The 17,548-nt window shown below is 46.8% G+C and overlaps 1 protein-coding gene and 1 pseudogene across 3 annotated transcripts in view; both read left to right on the top strand.

Moving 5' to 3' along the window:
* Positions 1–1,518: 1,518 nt before the first annotated feature.
* LOC132239090 (serine/threonine-protein kinase 35-like) lies at positions 1,519–5,781 on the top strand (annotated as a pseudogene).
* Positions 5,782–6,678: 897 nt separating this feature from the next.
* The window catches only part of JPH2 (junctophilin 2), a 63,308-nt gene continuing 52,438 nt past the window's right edge, over positions 6,679–17,548 (top strand). The window contains exon 1 of one of the 3 annotated variants that reach the window (XR_009454191.1): positions 6,679–8,481. Coding sequence is in view for 2 of the 3 variants with exons in the window: in XM_059707017.1 (XP_059563000.1) it covers positions 8,103–8,481 (379 nt within the window). In the remaining variant the exon portion in view is untranslated. The remainder of the gene's footprint in view (positions 8,482–17,548) is intronic. The other 2 variants (XM_059707017.1, XM_059707018.1) reach the window with 2 other exon arrangements.

Here is a 17,548-nt window from a genome sequence, read left to right on the forward strand (position 1 = left end):
TGAGGAGACACTTTGCATATTAGGTTTTTATATATATAGACTCTAAATTGGAAAACAATTTTTCCAAAAAAAAGTATTTAATGAGGAGAGTTGCATTGTTTTACATTTTTGCAAATTCCTGTAATGTTTGGCTTAATTGAAGACGGCTAGATTCTCATGTCTGCTTCTGCATTTAGTCTCTTGTGACATTGCCTGCCATGTGACCTGGAAAACCACCTGTGAGACAAAGAGTTTGAAAAAATAATGTTAATTTTATATATGTCACCTAACTTTTAATGACAATAGCTTTGGCCTTGCAGATCCTCTGAAAGAATAGATTCCCAGACCACACTTTTTTTTAATTTTTAAAAAAATATATTTTATTGATTTTTTACAGAGAGGAAGGGAGAGAGATAGAGAGTTAGAAACATCGATCAGCTGCCTCCTGCACATCTCCTACTGGGGATGTGCCCGCAACCCAGGTTCATGCCCTTGACCGGCATCGAACCTGGGACCTTTCAGTCCGCAGGCCAAGACTCTATCCACTGAGCCAAACCAGTTTCAGCCCAGACCACACTTTGAGAACCACTAATGTAGGCCATTAGAGCTGACTACCCACCACCCACGCTCACCTCCACAACTCTTGTTTTCACCTTTTTTACTGGAGAGTAATGGAGCAAATGGGCTTAACATGTTACTTGAATTCAGGTGGTTCCCAAGTCCCTAAATCTTTTTTGGTTTGCTTTTCAAACCAGTCGTCTGGTTATTTGCTTCGTTCTGTATATTAACAGAACAGTCCCCAGAGAATGAAGAATGGTGCACATTCCTTTCAAAGTTAGGAGGAGGAGGTGTCAGGATGAAAAAGAAAGTTCCAATGTTTGAGTAACCTGTTGAAGAAATCCAAACTTGGATGGAAGCTTAGGCATTCCAGATTTGCAGGAATGAATTGTAAGTATTTACATTTCAATATCTTCCTCAAAACATGAATCTCAAAGTTAAAAATGACTCTGTTCACACCTATTTGGGCCAACATTAATATGCATCCCTCATTGGGACATTTGACCTTCGGTGAGTGCCACTTACAGAACTCATCCTTCTCTGATGTGTCCTGGGAAATGCATTCAGACTGTGGATTGAGAAATTAATACTCTGATGTTGAGAAGAGGAGCATCCTGACATGTGTATTAATAATTTCTCATTGAATACTCATTCACTTATTTAGCACATTTACCAAGGGTCTATGAAACACCAGAAACACTATACTAGGAATAGAACAATAAGCAGAACTTATCCTTGTCCTCAGAGAAAGTGCTGTGGAGAGAGGATTGGGGGTAATCAGGCTGGACAGGGGGAGGGGCTGATATTTTATTTGGGGTGGTCAGATAAGCCTCTGATAAGGTGACATTGGAGCTGAGACCTGAAGAAAGTGAGGGAGCGAGCCATGTGGGTGTTCAGAGGAACAGCAAGAATATCTGTCTTGAGGCAGGCGAGGTCACAGAGGCAGAGGGCAGGGGCAGTTCATGGAGGACCCTTTAGGCCATGGTAAAGGCTTCAACTCGGGGAGATAAGGAACCATTTGGGTTTGGAGAAGAGACATATCAGACATGGTCTTTTTGAAAAATAAACTTTTTTATTGATTTCAGAGAGGGAGTGAGAGAAACATCCATGATGACGCATGCCCGCACTGGGGATGGAGCCCACAACCCGGGCATCTGCCCTGACCAGGAATCAAACTGTGACCTAGCCCAGTGCCGCGGGCGCCCAGCGCGAAGCTGAGGCCAGTGGCTGCGGCCCAGGCCATGGATCCGGTGGCGGCCGAAGCCCCCGGCCAGGCCTACTTGGGTCTGCGGTGGCCGAGGGTGGCTGCGGGTCCGCGCAGCCGCGCTGCAGCCCGGGGGCCGAGATCGGGCGCGGCAGCTACCGCGTGGTTTACGAGGCCGTGGCCGGGCGCAGCGGGCCGGGCGGCGGTCAAGAAGATTCGCTGCGACGCCCCGGAAAACGTGGAGCTGGCGCTGGCGGAGTTCTGGGCCCTGACCAGTCTCAAGCGGCGCCGCCCCCAGAACGTGGTGCAGTTTGAGGAGTGTGTCCTGCAGCGCAAGACCTAGCCCAGCGCGTGAGCCATGGCAACAAGAACTCGCAGCTTTACCTGCGCCTGGTGGAGACCTCGCTCAAAGGAGACAGGATCCTGGGTTATGCTGAGGAGCCCTGTTATCTCTGGTTTGTCATGGAGTTCTGTGAAGGTGGAGACCTGAATCAGTACATCCTGTCCCGGAGGCCCGACCCAGCCACCAACAAAAGCTTCATGCTACAGCTCACAAGCGCCATTGCCTTCCTGCGCAAAAACCACATCGTGCACAGGGACCTAAAGCCAGACAACATCCTTATCACGGAGAGGTCTGGCACCCCCTTCCTCAAGGTGGCAGACTTTGGACTAAGCAAGGTCTGTGTTGGGCTAGCCCCCCCCCCCCCCCAGGCAAAGAGGGTAATCAAAACAACAAAAATGTGAATGTGAATAAGTACTGGCTGTCCTCAGCCTGCGGCTCAGACTTCTACATGGCCCCTGAAGTCTGGGAGGGACACTACACAGCCAAGGCTGACCTCTTTGCCCTGGGCATTATCATCTGGGCAACGATAGAAAGAATCACTTTCATTGACTCTGAGACCAAGAAGGAGCTCCTGGGGACCTATATCAAACAGGGGACCGAGATCGTCCCTGTGGGTGAGGCGCTGCTAGAAAATCCAAAGATGGAGTTGCACATCCCCCAGAAACGCAGGACTTCCATGTCTGAGGGGATCAAGCAGCTCTTGAAAGATATGCTAACCCATAGGACCGGCCTGATGCCTTTGAACTTGAAACCAGAATGGACCAGGTCACATGTGCTGCTTAAAATTCAGGGCAAAGCATCTTGGTTGTTTTTAAACTAGGTTGATCCCCGGACCCACAGTCTCATCAAGTCTCACAGAGGACTGCAGAGGGTACAGGTGCCCGGCCGGCGGCCATCTCCCGACAGCTGGAGCTCCAGCAATGTGAAGCTTTGTTTGTGTTTTCTCCCTTCAGTTTTGTTTAAAAATTTTTTTTTTTTAATTTAAACGATTTAAGACTTCAAAAGAGCAGAAGCTCTGCTGTGGCCAGGCACCAGTTTCTTTAAAAAAATAATAATAACCACTGAGCAAGCTGGCTGGGCTTTATTTTTTTTTTTTTAATTGATTTCAGAGAGGAAGAGAGAGGGAGAGAGAAATAGAAAAATCAAATCATTTATGGGCTGCCTCCTGCACGCCCCACATTGGGGGTTGAGCCACAAAGACCTGGCCTTTTAAGAGCACTGGCTGCTGTGTGTGGACTAGGGCCGTGGTCGGCAAACTGCGCCTCGCGAGCCACAGGCGGCTTTTTGGCCCCTTGAGTGTGGCTCTTCCACAAAATACCACGTGCGGGCGCACGTACAGTGCGATGGAAACTTTGTGGCCCATGCACCGAAGTCGGTTTTCGGCCTGGGCGAGTCTGTTTTGAAGAAGTACTGTTGATATTTGGCTCTGTTGACTAATGAGTTTGCCGACCACTGGGCTAGGGGGAGCAGGGGAAGGAAACAAGGAGAGCAGTTAGGAGGCTATCGCAGGAAATCAGGCCATAGTTTCCAGTGGCCTGGGCACTTGGCAGTACAGGAGAGAGCTGTTCTGAAATCACTTTGAAGGTAGAGCTGAAGTGATTTGCTAATGGACATCAGGTGTGAGAGACAGATTGGAATTAAGGGTGATTCCAATGGTTTTAATAACCTGGAGAGCAGGTCTGGGAGAAGAAATTGGGAATTTGGTTTTGATTTCATTAAGTCTGAGATGCTTATGACATCTTGTAGAGCTGTTAAGTTGGTGGTTGGATATATGACTGAAGATAGGAGAGCGGTTCAGGCTGGAGATAGAGTTAGGATGCTTATATTTAAACTATGAGACTGAAGGAGATCACCTCGGAAGCAAATGTAGATAATCAGCTCAAGGACCAAGCTCTGGGACATTCTCAGGGTGTAGAGGGCAGGGGAATGAGGAGGAACCAGCAACAAACTGAGTAGTATCAGCAGGAATAGAACCAAGAGAGGAGTTCTAGAGGTCAAATGAAAAAGCATTTTAAGAAGGGAGCTGTCAGCTGCCAAATGCTAAGGAGAAAGAGAGATTAGGGGAACCCACTATGTGCAGGCAAGGGCATACAAAGATGAGCCAGAGTGCCAGGCACAGAGTAGGTGTTCATGCATTGTTTTGGAATGAAGACAATCCTTGCTTCAAAACACCTCCCAGGTGCGGGGAGGAGCCAGCATGGGAAGTTACCTAACCAGCCAGGAGCCTTGTCTGGGGAGATGAGGCTTCTTCAGCCGAGTCTTCAGCGCTGAGAACTCAGGTGGATTTCCATGTGCAGTCCTCTCTGTTCTGGATTTTCAGTTCCCTTCTCTCCATTATAAAGGCTTGGACTCAGGAGGAGATAAGGAACCAGTCAGCAGTCACGCTTAAGTTGAGAAGGAAACATAGGACACAGTGACTACCCCACCCGACCAAAGAACCACAGAGCAAGAAAAGACCCGGGAAAAAGAGGAATGAGGTAGATACTTTTTAAAACAGTTTAAATTCACTCCAAGTTTTAGTAAATTCCATTTGGTGGAAAGAACTTCCTTTTCCTAAGGAAAAGCTGTTTTAACGCACCTCTGGCCACAAGAGGTCTCCCTTTCCCTGAACCGTATTGGTTTAAAGGGCAGGGCCAGAAAGTGATGGCGGGGTCAAGAAGCTCAACCTGGTCCCGGTAAGGCCAGCAGCAAATTTGGCAAAGAATTTACTTAAACTTTTAAGAAGTCAAAGTGTCCCTTTAACAGTAACATAGTTTATCAGTTTAAAAATGAAAAACCACAGGGTAATGCTGAGTGAACACATACTGGGAAGAGTAAGGAGTACTTCACTGTACTTAATATTTAGGGAGTGATCGCTTCCCTCTGGTGACTATTTTATTAAGCATAATAGTTTGAAAAGTAACATCAGGTGAAGATAATATTAATAATAGCTAAAGTTTATTAGTTGTGTAGTGTGTTCTCAGTCTTTTTTAAAATAGTATTAAGTCATATAATCTTTACCCAGCCATATAAGGTAGATACTTTAGCCTTAATATTAATAACCCTTTGAGAAAGGTACTTTTGCAGGTGAAGAATTTGTGGCTTACAGAAATGAACAATTGGTTCAAGGTCACACAGCCTGGGATTTGAACAGATAGCTAACTCCACAATTATTTACCCCAAGTGTTAGATAGGACAAGGGTCTCAAGGTTTGGGCCATTCTTACTAAATGTTATTTCTTGCTTAATGTTAAAATGTAGCATAGTATTTTGCAGATGTAACAGTAAACAGGATGAGGTGACGAGAACTTCAAGGGGATGAAAGTAGCCAACTGCAAAAAAAACCCACACAAACATCAAAAACAACATGAAAGTGACCAAACAGTGTATCTAAGCAATGGCTAGCCCTCCCTTCCAGGAGACAGAGCTTTGGTTATAACTCCTCATCTTCTTTACTTGCTGCAAGTGAATAAAACTACCTTGGGACAACCATGTCTCATTTTTGACTAAAGTACCCCAAAGCAGGGAACCCCTTGAGTTTGGTAACATACACAGCCTATGTTAAGTAAGCAGATTCATGAATATGTAAATGTTATATTAAGAAACAGTTTCTTAATTTGACATTACAGTGGTTCTTAACCAGGAATGAGAGTCAGATTCGTCTGATCTTTTAAAAAGAATTTAACTGTCCTGGCCTCCACCCAGGACAATTGAATTCAGTAGGTTGGGGGTGGGGGGCGGGGTCTGGAATCTGTTTGTGTCTTCTGAGTTATACTGGTGACTGTTATGTGTACAGGCCCTTGGTAGGGAACCACTGTAGGGAGCCGCATGGGGGAACTGGCTAAATTTATGTAGGTGAACAGTCCTCTAGGACACAGCAGCCAGGCAGCCTTAGAACAGTATTATGGTGATTTGCTCAGCATTTAACTACAAAAGGCTTCCAGTGTAAGATGTCCTTTCCGCTCCCTTGGAGAGCAGAGCTAGAAAGAAAGGGGGGATTCTCCAGGGACTTAGGTGAGAAGTGGCAAGAGCAGAACTCTCTGGGGACAGCATTGAGGTGTTGTTCTTAGCGAAGTGTGCACGCGGGCTGTCAGTCAGCCTGGCCGGGTGGTGAGACAAAACCCAGATGATACAAGTCTTTATCTATTGCTAATCGCTGTCAGCTTGGCAAACAGCCAGTGATAGTGCGTGTGGAGGCTGGGTGTTTCTACTTGGGGGTGAAACGTGGACACGAAAGGGGCCCTTCAAGGCAGGGGGCTGTGAACGATGAAGGAGCCAAGTCTTAAGAACTAGGAATCAGCTGGGAGGAAGAAAACATTTTCTATCCGTTTCGGAAATGAACAAACTTCTGCCGTGATTTTAAGTGGACTAAGTCATTCTGCAATTTGGGTATGATAAGTTTGAAATCAGATAATCGTGTAATGTTCTCAGAGACTTCCTGTGCTTGCTTTCTTAATGGTCTCTATCCTCCCCTCCCCCGTCTCTCTCTCTCTCTCTCTCCCCCCCCCCACTCCCCCCCACGCCCCCTCACACACACACACACACACACAGAGCTTCCTGTTCTTGGTGGTTCCCACCTTCCTCGGAGTTACTCCATGCTCCTGTTAACTCTGGGCTCAGTTGGGATTTCCAGTCATTAGCCCCGGCCACAGCTTCATGTCATGGAGATTTATGTGTCCCTTTCGCTGGAGCTTGGGAACCTGACCTGCCCCAGGAACTTTATGAAGTCTGGCTTCACCGGCTCTTAGGACACCAGAGCAGAAGAACTTGGAAAGAGAATTAAACAACAAAAAAAAATCATGATCCTTGAGTGTTTCTGAGATGAACTCCTTCTAACACAACTGGCAACTCTGTCTCAGAGATGGAGGACAGACAGACTCCTCGCCCTTCAGAGGAGGTATTTACCCCGCAGGAGAGAGAACGGGAGTGATCCGAGCCTTTGCGCTGGCTCCCCCCGGGTTTTCTCAGAGTTCCTGGGTGGGGGGAATTCGGGTTGTGCATGAGCTCTGGGCCCAGGCCTGCTGCAGCTCCAGACTCCGCTTCTAGACCCTCACTTCTCTGCTTTCAAAAGCATCTGTGAAACCAGGCCCCATTCCTTTCTCTGTAGTCACTAGATTCCTTTTTTGGGGTTGGCAGTGGTGCCGTAGCCCCAGGACCTGTGAGGGCATGTGAGTGGCGGTGGGGCTGAGATTTGCTCTGGGGGGTTCTGAGTGTGCCAGCACAGGGTGTTCTGCGAGTCTCCCTCCCCTCCCTTCCCAGTTCCTCCGCCCGCTCGCTCCCACAGACTCTGGGAACCCTGAGGTGGAAGAGAGCTCTTACCCAGGGGAAGAGGAGCCATCAGATCGCCCCAGCTGCCTACACTTTGTTCTCAGCTTCCCTTCCTCATCCCTCCAGCCCCTCCCAGGGTCTGAAGCACCAGCCCCATCTGAAACACCCCTCCCACTTTGAAGGAGGCTGGGCTGGCCAGGGGGTTATTTTGGGAGCAGCTTCTGAGATCCAATGGCCTTGTTAGGGCAACACTGACCTTTCTGTCCCGGGAGGAGGGCAGGATTGGACAGGGGCGGGGCAGCCTCGAGGAGATCGACAGCCCCGCACACCCCACACCCACGGGTGGAGGAGAAGGGGCCAGCGGGCTGCAGGAATTCAGCCTGGGGGCTGGGACGGTCACCGAGGGGAATTTCCCTCTTTGAGACGGACTGGGGACCCCGCCACCCCACCCTTTCGCTGTGCTTCTTAAAGGGATCACAGCGTTTTTCCTTTGACTCCATGGAAGCCAGACTCGGGATGCTCTGTGGAGGCTCTGAATCTCTCCTTCCTGCTTCCTTCCCAACTGGCAGCCTTCCTCTGGCTGACTGAGAGGGGCCCCCCAGGCATGGCACTGACCAGCCCACCCAGTGCTGACTTGGCTCCTGGGCTCACTCAGCCTCTGGTGGCACCTTGCTTGCCCCCTGCTGGGGTGCGGCAGTGGTGAGTGGGGGCACCCCCATCGCCCTCGACCCCCAAGCTGGAGGGCAGTCAGGTTGTCGGGGGCTATGATGAGATGAGTGGGGGCCGCTTTGACTTTGACGACGGCGGGGCGTACTGTGGAGGCTGGGAGAATGGAAAGGCCCACGGGCACGGGCTGTGCACAGGCCCCAAGGGCCAGGGCGAGTACGCGGGCTCCTGGAACTTTGGCTTTGAAGTGGCGGGCGTCTACACCTGGCCCAGCGGCAACACCTTCGAGGGATACTGGAGCCAGGGCAAACGGCATGGGCTGGGCATAGAGACCAAGGGACGCTGGCTCTACAAGGGCGAGTGGACACACGGCTTCAAGGGACGCTATGGAACCCGGCAGAGCAGCAGCAGCGGAGCCAAGTACGAGGGCACTTGGAACAACGGCCTGCAGGACGGCTACGGCACCGAGACCTATGCAGACGGAGGTGAGCCCAGCCGGCCCGCAGCGGGGGTAGGGCCCAGGTGGTGAGGAGCGCTGGTGGAGGCGGAGGCAAGGGGCACGATGACACAGAAGCAGAGGGGCCAGGGAGTTATTTACCGTGTGACTTCAGGCAAACTACCTCTCCAGGACCCACTCTCTTGTTAGGAAAGGTGGGGCCAATCAAGGCCTATGAGGAGGACTGGCAGGAGTGCGTAGTAAAGGCCTGCCATATAAACACACACCCAACACACATTCATTAAGATGTAACTGCTGCTGTTCACATGCTAGCTTTGCCATCAACTGTGGAATAGACTCTAGCTGTGCTCTAGGAGAATCGGGGTCTAGGCTCAACTTTGCCAAGAAAATGATTTTCAAGGAATAGATCATAAAATATTCATTCATTCATTCATCCACTCACCCATCCATGCATGCAGCCTTTTGTTCGGTGCATATTTCTGTGATACTTCCTATTTGCAAGCCTTGTAAAGGGACATAAAGAAGAGTAAGAGACAGCCCAAGGCTTCAAAGATAGGCTTGTAGACAAACCATTATATACAAGTATGTACAGAGTGCTGTGGCAGTAAAGAGAAGGATGCTTTAGAAGAGGGGACATGTGAGTTGGATCTTGATGGGGAAATTGCACTTGTGAGGATGGGAGTGGGAGAGAGAAAAATAAGTAAAAAGCTCAGAAGCAGGAGAGAACTCAGTGGGTTCAGGAAATGGAGAGGAATTTTCTGTGGCAAAACAGCCCTGGGAATTGGCAGAATAGATATCATCACCTCCTCCACTGGGGGTAACTTTGAACATACCACTTATCTCGGCCTCAGTTTCCTCATCCATAAAATGGGGTATTTTCAAATAAGTACTCAAAATGTAGTCAGTGGACAGGTAGCATCAGAAATAAATGCAAATTCAGGGGTCCCCCCTAGACCTGCTAAATCGGAATCTGAGGGTCAACCCAGACATCTATTTTAAGCTCATCCAGCAATTCTTACGCACGTTAAAGCGTAAGGAGTATTGCTTTAAAACAGGGGCTTGCAAACTTTAGAGAGCAGGCCAAACTGGCCTGCTGCCTGCTTTTTGCAGCCTGGGAGCCGACAGTAATTTTACATTTTGAAATGTTTGGGGGGGGAAATCAAAAGAATAACACTGTTTGTGAAAATGATATGAAAGTCCCTACATGACATCCTCAATTTTGTCTCTTGGCTCAAAAGCTGAAAAGATTTACTATTTGACGACAGGAAAAGTTTGCTGGCTCCCGCTGTAAGTGTTCACTCAGGGTCCTTCCAGCCCAGGGTCATTCTAGGCCTCCCTCACGTGCCCTGTTGGGGAGAGGCGCTGACACAGATAACTCAAAGCTATGGCTCATTGAAAAAAACACATATTTGGCGCCAGAGGACATTGGAGCCGGGGGCAGGAAGGACATAGTCAGCCCAGGGTTTGCTCAAGCTGAGGCCCTTGGGCGTGTAGAGAGAGTGGTCCCCGGTGCAGGATGGGCTGACTGGGCTGCCAGTCGGTGGTTATCTGGCGAGGGCCCACCCTCGAAAGTGTCTGGATGTTAACGAGGTTATATCCCTGGAGTTTCTATGTGTGCCATGGCGGTGGCACAGCACTGGCTGGAACTGGACAGCACTGAGGACAAATTCTGGTACCACACTTTCTAATTCTGTGTACCACACTTCCTAATTCAGTGACCGTGAGCTGTTGCTGAACTTCTGCAATTCAGTGCAATGCAATTCACTAGATGTTTGTGCCCAGTACTATGCTAAGCACTGGGGACAAGCAGAGAGCAGGCCTCAATTTCTCTGGCTGTAAGATGGAGATAACCCTTGAGTGCTTGCCAGGTACCAATTCCTTTTGCAAAGTGGTGCACAGTGCATGGGTGTCAAATGTTTCTTCTCTCTCCCCTTGCAAACCAAGGTGTGTGTGATTGGGGCCTGGATGTGAGTCACGGGGACACATATTTTGGGGAAGCTATAGGTTGATCTCCTGATATGTCTAAAGGGAGTGTGTGTGTGGGGGGAGGCTCATTTATTCATGCAACCAATATTATAGAGCATCATCTATATGCCAGGCACCATCCTACACGAGTTCCAGGGGCTGGGGCAGTGAACAAGCAAAGTCCTCAGGAAGTTTCCTGTCTTATGAAGACAGAAATAAACTGGAAAACACATGTAATTTCCAGGAGTTGCGAGTGTTATGAGAAAAAAAGCAAAGAAGGAAGAGGGTGATGTTTTGGCTAGGGTAGTCTGAGAAGCAGGATGGAGAGTTCTAGAGCGAAGACTTCCCCGCAGCAGGAGTGGCCCTTGCAAAGGCCCTGAGGCAGGACTGGGCTTGGGGTGCTTGAGGAACAGCAAGAGCGCCAGGGTGTCAGGAACAGAGTGACTGAGGGGAGCAGGCAGCGGCGGATGGGAGATGTGGGCATGGGCCAGATCAAGGAGGCTTTGCAGGGGCCTGGGTACGATCCGAGGTGTAGTCAGGTGACCAGAAGACCTGGTCCAGCCTCTTTTCCCAAATGAGAGAACCCCACTTTCAGGCAGCCTAGAAACCTCACAGATCCTCTCTCCCAAGCCACACACGAGGTGCAACTCTCCAAAATTAGATGTGGCCACTGCTTTGGAAAATCTCTTTAATCAACCTGTCATCGGTTCCCCGAGGGTTTGTTAAGGACCTGCCCTTTGCCCCATTCTGGTAGCGCTGGGCGGAATGTGGACAATTAAGATCTTGTGCTTAGGAAGGTTGGGAGTCGGGTAGCCCTGGGTTATTACATATCCTGGCTCCATCACATTCTTTAATCTCTTAGAGCCTTAGTTTCCTCATCCATAAAATGAGTTTATCCTAATCTCTACTAAGATTTCTCATGGGATAAATGGGCACTCAATAAATGGTAGCTGCTGCCCTGGTTGGTTTTCTCAGTGGTTAGAGTGTCAGCCTGCAGACCGAAGGGTCCACGGGTTTGATTCCTGGTTAAGGGCACATACCTCGGTTGCAGGCTCAATCCCCAGCCCAGACCGGGGGTGTGTGTGGGAGGTAACCAACCAATGTGTCTCTTTCACATCTATGTTTCTTTCTTTCTCTCTCTCTCTCTCTCTCTCTCTCTCTCTCTCTCTCTCTCTCTCTCCCTCCCTCCCTCCCTCCCTCCCTCCCTCCCTCCTCCCTCCCCTCCACGCTCTCTAAAAACAAATCAATGAAAAAAAATATCCTCGGATGAGGAATAAAAAATAAATAAATAAATGGTAGTTGCTATTATTACTATTAACTATCATTAATTCATTCAATAAAAATGTATTGAGTGATTTCTATTTAGCCAGCACTACACTACACTGGGTGGTGGGGGTAGAGTAGAGAAATTAACAGAATGAAAAAGGTACCTGCCTTCCAGAGAATCTAACATGAAATTGTACTAAGTGTGTTGACTACCAGGCAGGGGAGTACCCACCGGGGACTAAGGGAGCCAGAGGCAGGCAGCTAACCAGGCAGGCATTCAGGGAAGCTTCCTGGAGTAAGTGGCAAGCCAGGCTCCTATGAATGGAGTCATCCAGGATAGAGGATAGAGGATGAGCGCTCCAGGTGGAGAGAAAGGGTACAAAGCCAGGAGGTCCAAAACTTGCTGTCCAGCCGGAGACTGAGCTGAAACTTGCATCTTCTCCAAAGTTCTGAGATGTCGTGATCAAAGGTACCATGTGCCCCCTTTCCTCCACTCCCCACCTTACCTGGCAGTCAAATGGTATAGGTGCCTGCTGTAAACCAAAGAAAACTGCACTCTTCCAAAATGGAGGTGTCAATCCATTAACAGGTGGCACAGTGGGTCATGACCTGCATTTTTTTCTAGGGAAAGAATAGAATAGAAAGCATCACAGTGTTTCATAGAGAATAAGATAAAGTATTGTTTCCTAAAATATTTGTTCAGTTGGAGACATAGTGTGTGTGTATGTATGTGTGTGAAGTGAATTAGTTATGCAAATAATAATAATAATAAAACCTTGAGAGTATTTGCTTAGGAAGTTTTTAATATTCAGTATTTTTGGAAGTGTCAATGAAGTACTGATGGGGTGGTCATAATAATCTGGCTGGTCATAATAATCTGGCCACTCAGTGTATAAATGTCTATGTTTATGTGTGTATTATAATAGCAACTTTATTTCTTACTAAACTTTTGTATTGTGGTCAGAAAGTTTGAAAATCATGATTCTAAAGTGTCTCTCTGGCTGGAGGGTAAGCCCTCCTGTTGTCTGGTGGGAAGGGGATGGTGGTATAGGCACAGGGCCGCTGGCCCCTAAGCCTGCTGTAAGCCTCTTGGCACCCTCCCCCTGCCTATAGCCCTTTACTCCCCTGGCCATGTATAGCCAAACTAAAAATAGCTGCTGACTTACGGTAAAACTCCAAAGCAAGCATAGCCCGGGCCCTCCAGTAGCACACTGCGGGGTGCCTGGCTGTTCCCAGAGACCCACAGACTTCAGGACTAGAAGGGTCGTCAGTGAGCGATGGCTTCTGAGGTTGTGGACCGGGGCCCCAAGCCTTGTCCTCAGAGGCCTATTAATGCCCTAAAGCTGAGGCGAGATGTATGCAATGCAAGATGTGTGCATACGCGCATGGACTATCTGTGTTCCTCTGGGAGGTGTTTCCTCAGAAAGCCTCAGATTCTCAAAATAATCCAGTGCTCAAACAGGTTATTAAACAAAGTTCCCCAACTATTGATCTAACTCAATAATCCCCTCGCCCAAATGTGCAGTGGAAAAACCAGCTTTTCCATAAGGCTATTAATAATAATAGTAATAATAATAATAATAGTTAACACTTGGGAAGTGTGGACAATGTGAGGGGTGCTGTTCTTGGCATGTGGCACATGTGCTACTTAAACTCTCACAGCAACCTTATGGGGAGGTGCTAATATCACTCCTATTTTATTTTACCTTATTTTATGAGAAAAGTTAAAATAATTGGTTTAATTGGCCAGGAAAAGAAAAGACTAAGGGATGAGTTATCTTCCGTAGTAGATGAAAGGTTTTAATTTTTTATTTATTTTGTTTTCAGGTAAGACCATTTGTTGAAAAAACTATATTTTCTCTGTTTCTTGTATTTAAAAAAATATTTTTTAAATTTCCATCCCCCCCCCTCTTTTTTGGCAACCATCAGCTTGTTCTCTATATCTATGGGCCTACTTCTGTTTTGTTTTGTTTATTCATTTTTTTAATGTTCCACATATAAGTGAGGTCGTATGGTATTTGTCTTTCTCTGACTTATTCCACTTAATATAATGCTCTTAGGATCTATCCATGTTGTTGAAAATGGCAAGATTTCATTCTTTTGGTGGCTGAATAACATCCCATTGTATATATTCACCAATCTTCTTTATCCATCCATTTATTTGTGGACATCTAGGTTGCTTCCATATCTTAACTATCACTAATAATGCTGCAATGAACTAGGGGTGCACATTAGTATTATTTTCAAATTAGTATTTCTGTCTTCTTCCTATGAATACCCAGAAGAGGAATTGCTAGCGTATGGCAGCTCTATTTTTAATTTTTTGAGGAATCTCCATACCGTTTTCTATAGTGACTGCATTACCCCTATTTTATACATGAGGAAACCTAGACACAGATTATTTTAAGTATTCTCACTCACAGCCCTCTAGCTAACAAGAGACAGAGGTAGAATTTGATAATACCTGATAATATTTCATAATATAAGTATTTTAACGAATGAAAAATGACTACAGAAAAGAATCAGGACGAGCAGTGCCAAATGAACATGTGGGGCCCCTTCTACCAAATCAGTAAGAACTTCAGATGGCGACAGCAGAGCATTAAACACGTGCAGGGCCCTCTAAGCTCAGAGCCCCATGCAGCTGCCCAGGAAACATGAGTGAAGCTCAGGCTCTGTGCTAAGAACCTTCCATGCATTATATTATTTAGGCTTCTTAACAACTCTCTCATTGACTACACTAGCAGCTTTGAAATGTTCATGATTGCAACCCACTGTGGGGTATGTACTTCATATTTTGATCCTATGCGCACACACACAAATGTAAAATGTTCATCATAAGACATCATAAGATCATCCCTTTCTCAATGCAGTACTTGCTATTTTCTTTTACTCGATCCTATTGATAGAGAACTATTATTGTATCTTGCTGAGAGAATTAAATGATGCCCGGATATATGTAAAAGCATTTAGAACAGCGTTTGGCATCTGTTTAGCACTTTTATTATTATTACATGCTGGAAAAATTATATTTATGTGTTTAACTATGACAACTGGGTCAAAAACCCAAGCTTCTATGTTCTAAATATGTTCAATTTTTTTCTCCTCCCCAAAGTGGATAATTTCAACTCATTTTAGCCCAGCTGACTCTGGACATAGAAGCTAAATGAATTTGCCAAGATTAAGTCCTAAGCAGTGATGCCTGGTGTCACATTATCTAGGCCTGTGATATGTGTTCCTTGAATCAGCCTCCATATTTATTTATTTAATTACTCCCCAAAGGAATATTTTTTCTATTGATCTATTTGTCCATCTTTATGCCAATATCACGCTGCCTTGGTTACTGGAACCTTATAGTAAACTTGAAATCAGAGTAAATCCTCCAACTTTGCTCTTCTTGTTCAAGATTGTTTGGGTTAGTCTAGGTTATTTACAGTTCTATTTCCATTATAAAACCAGTTTGTAGAGTTCTATTACAAAGTTTTCTGGGAATTTTACTAAAAATGCATTTGATCTATGCATCAGTTTTGAGAGCATGGTTATCTTAACAGCAATGAGTCTTCCAGTCCATGGACATGGTATATATATCCCTATTTATTCAGGTCTTTAATTCACTCCGCAATGTTTTGCAGTTTTCAGTGTCTTGCATATCTTTTGTTAAATAAAATTAAGTATTTTTTTATGATGTAGTAAATGGCATTTTAAATTTCATTTTTCTAGTTGTTCACTGCTAGGTTATAGAAACAATTACTTTTGTATATTGGCTTTGGATCCTTTTACCTTGCTAAATTATTTTCTTCATTCTAATAGGTTTTTTTTGTTTGTTTTTGACTTTCAGATTTAAGAAAAACATCTTTTAATTGAAAATTTCTTGATTGCTATTAAACATCATGTGTAGAAGTCCTAAGAGAGTCTGGTAGTACTAAAGGGAGACACATGGTCCTTAAGCACTTGGGGCTTAGAGTAGCCAGATCTGAGTTCAAATCCCAGCTGTGGCACTTCTTAATTCTATGAACCTGGGGACATTGTGTAACCTTTCTGAGCTTCCCTTTCCTTTTCCCCGTTAAGGATGTCAAACTCCTTCTCAACATGACTGAAACAATGAAATGAGATAATACATAAGAGAACCTAGCATAATGCTTATCACATAGGAATGCTGAGACATATATTCTCCTTTCTGTATTTCTGTGTACAGTCCAAAGGACGAACTAATTCAGGATGGCCTGCAAAATTAGCTTTTGACTTTGGAGCAGTTAATAAGCCACGACTTTGATTCACTTAGTTCTGCCTTGAGTCCTGCCAGTGTAGATGAAATCCATGCCAGGCATGGTTCCATTTCGAATGTAGAATCAGCATAATTTAACCTCATCTTGAAAATCTCATGCCTCAGTTCACAGCCAGGCGTCAGTGTGATAGCCGGCTGAGTTGCAGTCATGCCAGCTCCCTGGCATTATCTGGGACCCCGGGGGGGGGGGGGGGAGCAGAGTGGACCCTCAGCAAGACAGGGAAATGGGCGTAATTACTCTTCCCCCTCTGTGGCCTTGTTTTCTGTGATGCATGTGTCCAACTGGCCAAGTCCCCCGTCCAAGGCTGGTCTCCTGGGATTTGCTGAGTTTCCAGGGCCTGCTAATTCCATGTCCCCAGCAGCTGTTGCCTGGACCAGCCCTTGCTGAAACACCCTTGCAAAGAATGTGGAGTCTCATTTTCTGAGGGCCCTGGCGGAGGGTGGGGTGCGGGGTGCAGGGCTTTCTTCCTGCCATAGATCAGAGCGTTGTCCTGTTGTCTCCTATCCTTCCTAAGCAGGTGAGCAGTTAGGCCTGGTCTCGAGTGCAGCATCCAGGGCCTCTACTCGCTCCTGTGTAACAGAGTTGAGGGTCTAGACCAGGGGTGGGCAAACTTTTTGACTCGAGGGCCACAATGGGTTCTTAAACTGGACCGGAGGGCTGGAACAAAAGCATGGATGGAGTGTTTGTGTGAACTAATATAAATTCAAAGTAAACATCATTACATAAAAGGGTACGGTCTTTTTTTCTTTTTAGTTTTATTCATTTCAAACAGGCCGTAGTTTGCCCACGGCTGGTCTAGACCCAGCTGACAGAATCCATAGAGCGATCCAGGGGCAGTGAGAACTCCAGCACCCCTCCTCCTGCCATTCGCATAGTGAGCCCCTTGAGTCTGGGAGTATTCAAGCACATGCTGCTGAGGGCTCAGAGTGGGGGTCGATCACCGAGGCCTGCAGGAAATGCTGTTTGGCATGCACAATAGTTTCTATTCCTTTTATTTTTTAATGACATTAGACTCCTTTATGGATACCATCTTCACAAAGTGATCAAATCTCACAGCATCAATGACAAGACAATCTGACAATATGGCCCTTGATGAAATGTATAGGGAAGGATGCAACATCACCCATATCACATCCCTGACAGGAAGAGTGGAGTGGGGACAGTTCATGCAGGGACCTGCAGGCCACTGTAAGAATCTGGCTTCTACTCTGAGAAAAGTGGGGGCTCTAAAAGCATCATGATCTGCCTTGGTTTAAAGGGATTCCTTTGGCTACTGTTATCTATACTAATAAAAGGGTAATATGCTAATTAGATGGGAAGACCTTCCAGACAAAGCCATGGTGGCAGGGCCAAGGCAGAGGCGGTTAGGGGTGACCAGACCAGGAGGGAAGGGCAGTTGGGGGTGAGCAGGCCGGCAAGGGGGGGCAGTTGGAGGCAAGCAGGCCTGCAGGCAGAGTGGTTAGGGGCAATCAGGCAGGCAGGCAGGTGAGCGGTTAGGAGCCAGTGGTCCCAGATTGCAAGAGGGATGTCCTGTGGGATCAGACCTAAACCGGTAGTCGGACATCCCCTGAGGGGTTC

The sequence above is a fragment of the Myotis daubentonii genome, chromosome 8, assembly GCF_963259705.1.
Source record: "Myotis daubentonii chromosome 8, mMyoDau2.1, whole genome shotgun sequence".
Classification (NCBI taxonomy): Eukaryota; Metazoa; Chordata; class Mammalia; order Chiroptera; family Vespertilionidae; genus Myotis; species Myotis daubentonii.